The sequence below is a fragment of the Meriones unguiculatus genome, chromosome 17 (assembly GCF_030254825.1).
Source record: "Meriones unguiculatus strain TT.TT164.6M chromosome 17, Bangor_MerUng_6.1, whole genome shotgun sequence".
In the NCBI taxonomy this organism is placed as follows: Eukaryota; Metazoa; Chordata; class Mammalia; order Rodentia; family Muridae; genus Meriones; species Meriones unguiculatus.
In genome coordinates, this window is record NC_083364.1 from 16,163,725 (window position 1) to 16,175,269 (window position 11,545).

Below are 11,545 nucleotides of genomic sequence, written 5' to 3' on the forward strand. Positions count from 1 at the left end.
GTCCCAGGATGTACCTAAGATAAGCACAGACCGCACACGGAGGAAGACCACAGTAGCTCTGAGGCCCCTGGCTTGGCCCGTATGCAGACACCCAGGCCAGTATCTGTCCATCAAGTCTCTGCTAAGACTGGCATTGCCAGCACAGGGCACTAGGGGGCATGGTAGATGGAGCAGCGTCATCTATCGCTCCAGAAGAGCATAAAAATCAACACTCATGGCCGAGACGGTTGGTACATGTTTATAACTCACACTCCTGTGAAACAGTAACTTTAAGTGTTTTGAAACAGATGGGGACGGCAGAGCCAGGACCCACTTCCAAAGCCTGGCTAAGCGTTTAGCCCACATGGGCAGTGGGGGCAGGACTGGACATCAAGCTTGAGGGAGGGGGCCTGGGAGGCTTCGGACAGGAATCTTCCTTCAGCTTGAGAACAGGATTCAAGCCAAAAGCCACCTGGGGCCCTTCAGGCAACCGGGGCTCCCAGGCAGGCAGGGGCTCCTAGCCCTCTTCACATCTGTGATCCCTGCCCTGGCTAAGGCCAACTGCCCCACCCAGGGAAACAAGGTGTCCATCACCTGCAGGGCCATCAGGAAGGGTGCAGGCTTCATGAAGAACAGTCTCAGATCAGCCCATTCCTGGGGCCGTGAAGGGATGGCCCTCCTCAAAAGACACTTGGTGATGGGAGGCAGCGCGCAGAGCACGGCCGCATCTTTTGAGGCCATGGGACACTCAAGGAAGGCTGAGAATGGGCTCTGCCCACGCTCAGGGCCAGCCAGGCACCCAAGACCCTGGTCCACGGTTACCAGCCGGGACCCTGGAGCAGCTGCTTCATCAGGGCCAAGAGGCCAAGACATGACTGGCCCACGGGTGGCTTCCTGGCTTCCAGAGCAGGAAGAGACTCATAGCAGCTAGGGTCGGTCACCGAGGGTCAGCGTTAGTGACAGACTGGGCTTGCGCTCTGGCTCCTCGTCATCCCGGCAGGGCAGGGGCGGGCGCGATTTGAAGAAGTCTGAAACATAGCGGACCTGGGGGAGGGACGGCAAGGCGGTGAGTGGGGCTGGAGGAAGAAGACCAGGGGGAGACCCAGAGGGAGGAGTCGGCAGGGTTGTAAAGGGGATGGGCGGGACCAGCGGTGAGGGGCAGGCTCTCGAGGGCAGAGCAGCAGGCAGGGGTCATGGAACATTGGGGCCAGGCTCACCGTGAGGCAGGCCACCAGGGCTCCCTGCAGGAGGCCGACGAGGACGTCACTCCAGTGGTGCTTGTGGTCGGACACACGAGTATAGCCCACATAGATCGCAAAGGCCACCAAGAAGAACTGAACAGTGGGCCTCAGCAGCCGGGCCCACTTCCAGCAGAGCCGGGCCTGCACGTAGAGCTGTCACGGCATCGGCCTGCATCAGCGGGGCCTGTGGTGTCCACGGCCCGCCCGGCCCAGGGCGAGTCACAAGCTCCCTACCCTTAGTGCCTCCTCCAAACACCCCATTGTGCAGTGCCCAGGGGAAGGGTGGCCCCGTAAGGTTCCCTGGGAGGAGGATGGACACTCACCGCCAGGAACACCATGCAGTACATGCCAAAGGAGGAGTGCCCGGAGTAGAAGGACAGCCTGGGAGGGAGGGCAGCCAGTTAGCGGGACCGGAAGGCAGAGCCAGGAGCTGCTTGGGGAGCCGGCAGCCACAGATGGGTGCAAACTTAAAGTAAGGGAAGTGGGGCTAGAGAGGGGACTCGGCAGAAGAGCCTGACTGCTTTTGCAGAGGACCCGAGTTCAGTTCCCAGCACCTACATCCTACCGCTCGAAACTACCTATGACCCCATCTCCAGGAAATCTGATGCCCCTGGCCTCTGAGGGCACCTGTACTCACATGTGTGCGTGCACGTGTGCGCGCACACACAAACACACACGCACTTGAAAATAATAAAAATAAACCATCTTTAGGATTTTTTTTATGTATATGGGTGTTTTGCCATATGGGTGTTTTTATGTATATGGGTGTTTTGTGTACCATGTGCACACAATGCCCGCAGAGGCCTGAAGAGGGCATCAGGTACCCTGGAACAGAAGTTAGAAATGGTCGTGGGTTTGCCTTGCGGGTTCTGAGAATCTAACCCTGGTCCTCTGAAGAGCGGCCAGGGGTCTTGACCGCTGAGCCATCTCTCCAGGACTACAAAATTAAATTTTAACCTGAGGGAAGGCTTGCACCCCATCGGGAGGCCCTGGAGAAACGACCTCACCTCCGCACTCTCACTTCACCAACACCAGCCCCTCGCCTGCTCCCGCTCCCGGGGCAGACACGGCCAGCAGGACCACCCTGTCAGTCACCCAGCCGAGCAGTCACAGGCTCTGCTGTGACAGCTGCTGCTCCGAGGGGCTGAGCTCCGCCGCATCTTCCTGCTGCCTTCACACCTGAGCGGCAGCCAAGGCCTATGCTTTAGAGGTCCAGAGGAGCCGGGCTTCCCCAGAACACTCCCGGAGCCACTCCACAATCTTGGCAGACCAAATAAGGCAGAGCCCCGGCTCCACCCCAGCACCCAGAAGACAAAAGAGAAATGTATATCCATTCCTGCTGACGGCATCCATGAAGACAGAAGGGAGAGACAGAAGCCAAGAAGACTTGGCTTTAAGCCGGTCGTGGTAGCACAGACCTGCCGCCCAAGCACTCAGGAGACTGAGGCAAAAAGATGGATGGAAAGTTTGGGGTCATTCTGGGCTACATGATGAGATCCTGTCTGAAAAACCTAAAAATGCATTATGGATATGAAAACGCCAATAATATTGAAAGTGGAAAAAAAAAAAAAGCACTGAAAGGCTTGATGGGTGATCAGAGCCAATGGACAGAGACTCGGGGAAAATTACAGAGCGAGGATACAGGCCACACTAAGAATGAACAGCAGCACTCGGAAGAGCAGGGTGCCAGGTGGACAGACAGCGCAATAGCTCCCTCAGCCGCGGCAGATCCTCGCCACATGCCTCAAGGCTCAGGATGCAGTCACCCCACCTCTGCAGGGCTAGCCACTGCCTCCCAGACAAACCAACCCTGAGACCGCCCCCTCGAGGATCTGCCACAGACACAGAGGGAGACGAACGGCTGCCTGCCTCCGCTGACAGGCCTTCTCCATCCAGCAGGCCCCAGGCTTCCTGTAGCTCAGAGCCTTGCCTGGGCTGCAGCCTGTACCCACCTGGCCTCGGTGACATTAGCAGGGCTGCCCCTGCACACCTCCAGCTGCACGTAGCCAGAGCAGTTGATCCGGCTCCAGTCGGGGTCACAGACGGCCAAGAAGCTGGGCCGAAGACGGCCGATCATGTACTTAGCCAGGTCGGTCAGGGACTGGCTCACAGCGGCCCCGAACAGGAAGGTCCCCAGCACCTTGTAGATGGCAGCCACGTAGTTATTGAAGTCGGAGCGTGAGTAGAGCCGGTCCGTGTACACCAGGTAGGCCTCCCCCGAAGAGACCTGCCAACGGGACAGCGGCAGAGTACCAGGCGGGCACGGCCCCCACTGCGCCCATCTGGCTGGGGGGCAGGGCTTACCCAGTCTCCCCTCCCCCAGCACTTTGCTGCCTTACCAGGATGACAGTGGCTGTGATGATGACCCCGGCCATGAGTCCGTGAGTGATGGTGTCTGGACGGTAGGGGTACCGGATGGAGTCATCTCCGCAGTAGAAACCGCGCTTGTATGGCGCGTTCACCAGGGTCAGGATGACGAAAGGCAAGGAGGCTGTGGGGAGCCGGGGAAAGCATGTGGTTCTCCACGCCGCAAATCCCTGCCTTGGTGTTATCTGCACTGCTATCACGGCCACTCTGCCTCCATCCCATCGGAAACTACACCAGGGCTTAGACTACTGAGCAGCTCTACCCTGGGGCAGTCCAGCCTCACTTCAGGCCTCCCTAGAACTGACTCATCAGCAACCAGGGCCTTTGCACACATCCTGCAAGGGAGACGACTCCCTCCCTCCGCACTCCGGCCCCCTCCTGATGAGCATGGAGTGTCCCCTATAGAGCCACACCGTCACCTGGAGACAGCTGGCTGGGCTGCTCCATCTGCACACCAAGGGGCCTGTGTGCTCAGGGTGGGACGTGGAGGCTGCTCACGGCAGGCGTGGGCGGTCAGACCATCCAGCAGCCCAAAGCAAGGCTGTTGGTCATGAGGCTGGGCAGCTCACAGCCAGGGCACAGCCAGAGGGCCATCCCTTGAGCTTCTTTATATACCTTCATTCATAGTTCTGAGCTAATGTCACTACACACTGGACAAGATGGACCCAACCTTGGAGGCAGGAAGCTCAGAGCAAAGCCTCCCACCAAGGGTGGCTGAAGGTGGGAGGCAGTCACAAGGACAGGACGGAGGGGAACACCTTGTTCTGAAGGCACAGGAACACAGACACTCCAAAAAGGCAAACCTGGGCAAATGCCCTTTGATCATGAGCTTGAAGCTGGGCGTGGAGGGTGTGGCTTTCAAGTCGGGAATGCACAAGGAGATGAACCTTCCCTCAACATGCAGAGGGGAAATGCAGGGGCCCAGAACCTGGGCTCAGCCCAGAGGGGACACAGAGGGGCCCAAAATATAGTCCCTGACCTGGGCTCGGCCCAGAGGGGACACAGAGGGGCCCAAAATATAGTCCCTGACCTGGGCTCAGCCCAGAGGGGACACAGAGGGGCCCAGAATACAGTCCCTGACATGGGTCCAGCCCAGAGGGGACATGGGCCAGGAAAGTGTTAACATCATGAAGCTGAGAAGTGGGGCTAAAAGTAAGGGGGACAGCAGCAGAGCCCCCTGGGAGGGGGCAGCTTCATAACAGTGAGAGACTGTCTTGAAGGAGAAGAGGTCAGAGGGGAAGGTGAGATGGTCATAGAACAAGAAGAGGGGAGAATGTGAGAGGAGGGGAGAGGAAAAGAGGAGAGAGGATAAGAGAAGGGGAGGGGAGAAAGGGAGAAGGGGAGAGCAGGGGAGAGGGTTAGAGAAAGTCAGAGAAAGGAAAGAGGGAAAGAGAAGGGGAGTGGAGAGGAGGTGATAAGAGAGGAAAGGAGAGGGTCGGAGAGAAGGTCAGAAAAGAGTGGAGGGAGTGAAAGTGGGAGAGAGGGTCAGAGGAAGCAGGAGGTGAGGTCAGAGAAAGATGTGAGAGGTCAGAGGGAACTGTATCTTATTCACAGGAGGTAAAAATCTGGGGATACCAACACAGAAGGCAGGTGAGTCTGCCTAAAGGACATCGCAGGCAGACCACAGCCACAGGGAAGCTTGCACGGTCTGGAAGGACCTAAAGTCCTGAACATGGCTGGGCTGAATGGCAGGTGTGCCTCCCAGCTGTGTCCCCTCCTTTCCTTCCACCTTCAGTGTCTGTAGGGGACTTTGTTCGGAGCAACAGGCAAGGGCCTCCTTCCTTCAGGCTCGCAGGGACTTCCCTATCGCCACCCGAAGTCTGTGTGGACTCCGGTGTTCAGATGCTCAGACCAAGGGCAACAACAGGCTGCCTTGGCCTCCTCCAGCTGCTGGGACACCCCAGGTAGCTCCGCCTCCAGGGACCCAGGACTTCCCGAGGGGGGAAAAAAGTAAACTATTCTCAAGTCCTGGGGTGCCTGGCACACAGTTAAAGCAACAGAAATGCCCCAGTAAATCCAGACACTTAAAAAGGGTGCCCATGGCTGGGGGGAATGTCCCAGGGAGCCTCCTGCCGCCAACCGGCTGCAGCTAAACGGAGTATCCTTCCGGGACATGGAAGGGAGAGGGAGATGCAGAACGGGGGAGGTCAGACGACACCCCGCCACCGCCTTCGGGGTAGAATCCAGCCACTGTCCCCTGGGTCCCAACAAACACTTGGCCTTTGTTCGCGCCTGGGGGGTTCAGGATGCTCCTCCCCGTGGCCTGAACCGGACTGGCAGGTTTGTCTGTGCGAGCCCAGCCGTCCCCGCCTCCCGGGGGCACCGTGCTGGACCTTGGCCACGGGTCATTGGCCTGCAGGGTCCTGGTGCCGCCCCGCCCGTGTGAGTCACACCGCCCCGCGGCACCCGAGCGACTTCCTGCTGCCAGGACCCACCACCCGGGAACAGCCCCAAGCAGACAGGCAGCCCCGAGCCCGCCAGGCGCCCAGGAGGGCTGGCGGGGCGCGCACAAGGAAGTGGGGAGCACAGGTCACCGCCGTCCGCATCCCCAACGCACACCAGCCACAGCGACCATAGGAGCCTGCACCCGGGAGGGTCCCCGCACCCGGGTCCCGAGACTCTTACCGACCAGCACGCACAGCACGTCCAGCAGCACGAAGACCCACCTCCGCTCCATGCCGGCCCCTCCCAGGGACGCTCGCGACCCCCGCTTGTCCCAGCTGTCCCGACGGGTCCCCACAGCCCCAGGATCACATGGCCGTGGAGACTGCCTGTCCCAGGGAAAGGGCTGGGCTTGAAGAGAGGGCCCGGGCGAGGCGGAGGCGGGGCGGAGGGAGGGCGTGGCAAGAGGAGAAAGTGCAGAGGCGGGGGTGGGGGGGACAGGAGAGGGCGGAGGCCCTGAGGGGTGTGTTTGCCACCCTGACCCGGGCGTGAAGGGGCGGGGCTTCGGGGCTGGGAGGGGTCTCAGGACAAGCTGATGTCTCGATACTGGATCTCCCAAGCTGGGATCCTGGAACCCCGGGACTGGGAACATGGCTCGAAAGCATCGCAAAGCCTGCCTGGGGTGTCCCAGCGGGAGAGGGGTGCTCTGGCTGGGAGGGACCACCAAATCTCCAGGCTGTAGGCTGGAGGTCATCCAGGTGTCCCCCACCCTGGGGCGGGGTTCCACAGTTGTAATGCAGAGTCGCAGGGAAGGAAAGCCTGTTCACACTCCTGAGCCTTGATCTGCTCAGCCTTTCCAGGGGAGGACACCTGCGCCGGACACCCGGACACCTCTGAGACCAATAAGTACATTAGCATGGGGTAACCAGGCTCCGGCAGAGACCCACCTTCTAGTAGTCCCTGGCAAGTTGGGTCCTACATACTTCATGATAGGAGGGTCAGGGTCAGGATTCATGCCTCTTAGCACAGGCCTGTTCAGTCTAGGGGATGCCACAGAGATTCTGAGGTTGACCCACAGAGATTCTGAGGTTGACCCACAGAGATTCTGAGGGGGCCCAGCCCACCCTGTCCTGGAACCCTGGGCCAGGGACACTCGGAAGCCAAGGGCACGTAGAAAGAAAGGCCAGCCTCCTAGCATCCACACTGGGTGGCTCCTTTGGGCTGGGATCACCCATAGGTGTAAGAGGCCACCTCATGAAGCCTCCACTCCAGAGAGCTCAGCTCCTTGAGGCCTCCACCGAGGCCACACTCATGGCCACATCAGTCCTTCTACCACAGGGTTGAGTTTCAAGATGTCTGAGACTTCAGGGCAGGAGCTCCTGACTGAAGGTCCAAAAGCTTCCGCTGACTGGCTCTTGCAGAAAATCATCTGGGCCAGAGCGCTCCTGAGAGGGCCCCACGTGTCTGGGCTTTGGTGCTGGGCAGGGACAGAGCGCGGTGCTGTTCGGGGGGTAAGGGATGGTCCCCGCACCCTGGAGGCGGCCTACGAAACGGGCAGGCAGCACTTTCAATACGCAGGTTAGCCTGCCCTGCTGGAGGAGGGCTGGCCGAGGACTGGCTGGGCAGGAAACCTGGCTTCAGAGCTTCACCTGTGCCCACCCCACCCCCACACACATCGACGCTGCAGGCCTGACCTTGGCTGCAAGGTGGTTCCTTGGCAGGTTCGGCTCTGACAGCAGGACTCTATCGGAGTCCAGCAGCTGTTCACACCCTCCATCCATGCCCGGAGCACGTGGACTCAGGGGTGTCAGGGTAACCTGGGTAACCCTACATGTGGCATGTCATATGAGTGGCGGCCCCCTTACTGCCCCCTTTAACCTCCGTTTGCTGGGACCTAACCGCAGGAAGGTCTTCGAAGGTCAGGGCTACGATGCAAAATTGTGTAATGAATATGCTGGGTCCCTTACTGAGTGCCTACGGTGTGCTGAAAGGAGAAGCAAGAAATAGGAGGTGATGAAGGAAAGGGTGGCACTGGGCAAAGAGGGAAATGGAACAGGGAGGCCCCCGAGGAGAGAGGGCAGGAGGAGGGTGGGTCGGATGCAGCTGAGAGAGAGAAGACTGGAGAAAACTGGAGGAGGGTGAGTGGGAGGAGGGAGGAAGCTGGAGGAGGATGAGTGGGAGGAGGGAGAAAACTGGAGGAGGGTGAGTGGGAGGAGGAAGGAAGCTGGAGGAGGGTGAGTGGGAAGAGGGAGGAAGCTGGAGGAAAGTGAGTGCGAGGAAGGAGGAAGCTGGAAGAGGGTGAAGAGGAGGGAGGAAGCTGGAGGAGGGTGAGGAGGAAGGAGGAAGCTGGAGGAGGGTGAGGGAGGAAGCTGGAGGAGAGTGAGGAGGAGGAGAGAGGAAGCTGGAAGAGGGTGAGTGGGAGGAGGGAGGGAGGAAGCTGGTGGAGGGTGAGGGAGGAAGCTGGAGGAGAGTGAGGAGGAGAAGAGAGGAAGCTGGAAGAGGGTGAGGGAGGAAGCTGGAGGAGAGTGAGGAGGAGAAGAGAGGAAGCTGGAAGAGGGTGAGTGGGAGGAGGGAGGAAGCTGGAAGAGGGTGAGGAGGAAGAGGGAGGAAGCTGGAGGAGGGTGAGGAGGAGAAGAGGAAGCTGGAGGAGGGTGAGTGGGAGGAGGGAGGAAGCTGGAGGAGGGAGGAAGCTGGAGGAGGGAGGAAGCTGGAGGATGAGTGGGAGGAGGGAGAAAGCTGGAGGAGGGTGAGTGGGAGGAGGGAGAAAGCTGGAAGAGGGTGAGTGGGAGGGGAGGGAATAGGCTGGAGAAGGGATGAGGCTGGAAAAGGGTAAGGATGGATGATGTTGATGGAGAGAGTAAGGCTGGAGGAGGGTAGGGCTAGAGGAGGTAAATGGGAGGAGGGTAGAGCCTAGATGGGGGTGCGTGGGAGGAGAGGTGGTTTTGGAGGAGGGCAGGGAGGCTGTGGGTGAGATGAAACTGCATGGAATCTTTCTCCCATTCTTCCCCTCTTGGAAGGATTTGGGTCAGTCACTAAAAATCCTTGGGTATACCAGCATTAAAATCTTGTGGAGGTGGCAAAAATGAGGATTAGGGTTAGGATTGGGGTCATGGCTCCTAATCCAGTACTAGCAGAACTCTCCCAGCAGAGCACGCTGCACCAGCCTTCCCTGGAGCAGTAGGGACTTGACCAGTCCCGCTGTCTTGCCAGCTTCCCACTCCCACAGGGCACTGTTGGCCCCGGGGAATCCTGGAACTGAGGGTCAATGTCTCTCAAGGGCGCTGCAGGAAAGAATTCAGGAAGTGGGTAGGCCATGGACACATGAGACACCACCCACACAGCCTCGGCCCTCCATTTCTCTGGGTATCTGGAGGCTGTGCTCCCCTCCCCAGGGTCAGGAACCCACAGTCTGCTGCAGGCAAGGTACAGTCCAAGGCAGGAAATCTAGGGGTGTCCCTACAGCCTCTGGAAATTAGCAGCTAGAAATAGGGTCATGCTCACCAGGCAGGCAGAAGGCAGCCTGGAGAGCAGACCACCCTCAGACTCAGAACCTGACACACTGCAGAACTGGCCTCCCGGCCACCCCAAGCCAGTCACCTGTGAGGCCAAGGCTGTGTGTGCATCTGGCCTTTGCCTAGCTGCCCTCCTGCACCAGGAGGCAGTGGCTGGCCAATGCACACAGCACCAGCACGCAGGAGAGCCCGGATGGCTGAGCAGGACACACGCAAACTAGCAGCCGTGGATAGCATGCTGGTACACAGCTCTCACACACAGCAGGACACGTGAGAGCATTTGCTGTGGTCCCTTACACACCCCTTCCTCAAACACGGCAGTGTCCTTCCCTGCTGCCTCAGAAACCAGTACTTAAAGGAAAAAGAGAAGTACCATCCAGAGGAGCAGGCAAGGAGAGACTCCAAAGCTGAGACTCCAGGATAGACAGGAGACTGGGGCCTCTGGAACCTGAGGTGGAGACATCCTGGTGACCCCACTGCCAATGCATCCCTTGTGACACAATTGGTGTCTGTCTGATGGGATCAAGGGGTGGTTCTCACCCCGGCCTCAGTTTGGAGGCTCCCCCATACACGTGGCTCTGCGTGTCCCCATCAAGTCATCACTCCTGTCATGCCTGATGCTGGCCTTGAGGCCTGGATCCAGGAAATGCCACAGTCCTTCTGGGTGACTGCCCGGGGCGGGGTGCTGGATCAAGAAAACAACCAGAAGGCCCAGACGGTCTGAAAACTAGCTGCTATCCGCGGGAACATAATTCCTGGTAGTGCGGAAGACAGTGAAGTGTTACGTAGCTGTCTGCCTTGGGAATCTGAGTTCCCCACGCTTTAGCTGGTGACCCCATCAAGGAGCTATAAACCAGAAGACTGAGGACCACTGAGAAGAGGTGAGCAGACAAGTGGAGTCAGGCCTGGAGCCATCATTCCCCGGAGCTCTGACCAAGCCAGGGAGCCCAAGGCTCTAGGCAATGGCAGGCCCACGACCCTGGGATCTATCTAGGTTTTCTCCCTCCTCCAAGGCTCAAGAAGCCTTGGTTCTCTTAAGCCAACATCCACCTGCTCAGTCCAGCAGACTCCCACACTTGTTCAGAAAGGTCTTCATCCGAGCACAAAGAGGAGGCCTTGCCCCAAGGGGTTTCCTGGCCTGAAGTCTGTATGGGGCATCCTGCAGCTCTGGGCTGCAAAGTAGGGACAGCACTGGTAGGACAGCACAGGTGACCATGTGAATTCATGAGCGTGGCCTGGCATCTGCCTAGCTGCAGATGGCGGGGGCCGCCAGCCCAGCTCTGTTCCCCGAGTCTTCAGTGTCCAGTTGATGCTGATGCTAAGCACAGAGACCACCAGTCAGTGAGATGCAGAATTTGGGGTGGCTCTTCCTGATTCTGGCCCACAGTCCGCCAACACACTTCTGTAGCCGCTTGGAACCCTCCTAGACTCCCTACTGTATCTCTACATTCCCAAACCCCCTGGACTGAGAGTGTTCTGTGATGGGGCCTACGCTCCCCAGAATCAAGTAGAGCATGCCAGACATGGGACCCGCTCCTTCCTGCTCTCAACTGTCCCTGCACACTCAAAACAGAAAACTACATCTCACTGTGGCCATGAGACCCAAGAAATCTTGGCCAGACTAGAAAGACACACGCCTTTCCATGGCGCAGAACCACAGGGCTGTCAGGCACAAACCAGGCAGTGCGAGAACAGGGCTGTTCCGTTCCCAACAGCCTCCCGAGACCGACTACACTCAACCTCACATCAAGACTCACATCCTCAGAAACAGTGAGACAGGAAGCAAGGCTGTCTCGGCAGGATGTGAGCTGAGGGGACAAGAAAGTGGACACAGCCTTCTCTGACCCAAATCAGCCATCAGGTAGCTTGTCTAAAATACAGGGGCAATCTTGGGCATTGTTGCTCAGGTCTGTAATCCCAGCACTCCACTCAGGAAACAGACGGGGGGGGAGGGATTACCAGAAACTCAAGGCCAGCCTGGGCTACACAGTAAGTTTTTGGGGCCAGTCTGAGATTAAAAAAAAATAAAATAAAAACAGCGCCAGAGTGGGCTGGAGAGACGGC

At 58.7% G+C, this 11,545-nt stretch overlaps 1 protein-coding gene across 3 annotated transcripts; it reads right to left on the reverse strand.

Annotated features, from left to right (window-relative positions):
* Window positions 1-225: 225 nt before the first annotated feature.
* On the reverse strand, window positions 226-6,401 carry Plpp2 (phospholipid phosphatase 2). Of its 3 annotated transcripts, none has more exons than XM_021641942.2 (6): window positions 6,254-6,401; window positions 3,560-3,711; window positions 3,173-3,447; window positions 1,544-1,601; window positions 1,197-1,373; window positions 226-1,023 (listed from the first exon to the last, which is right to left on the reverse strand). In XM_021641942.2, the coding sequence occupies exons 2-6, from the start codon at window positions 3,593-3,595 to the stop codon at window positions 907-909; spliced, it is 663 nt and encodes a 220-aa protein (XP_021497617.1). In that variant the 5' UTR covers window positions 3,596-3,711; window positions 6,254-6,401; the 3' UTR covers window positions 226-906. The 3 variants fall into 3 exon arrangements, with proteins under 3 accessions (XP_021497617.1, XP_060227056.1, XP_021497616.1); XM_060371073.1 differs by having other exon boundaries at window positions 1,544-1,686; window positions 6,213-6,387; XM_021641941.2 differs by having other exon boundaries at window positions 6,213-6,385.
* Between the last annotated feature and the right edge of the window lie 5,144 nt (window positions 6,402-11,545).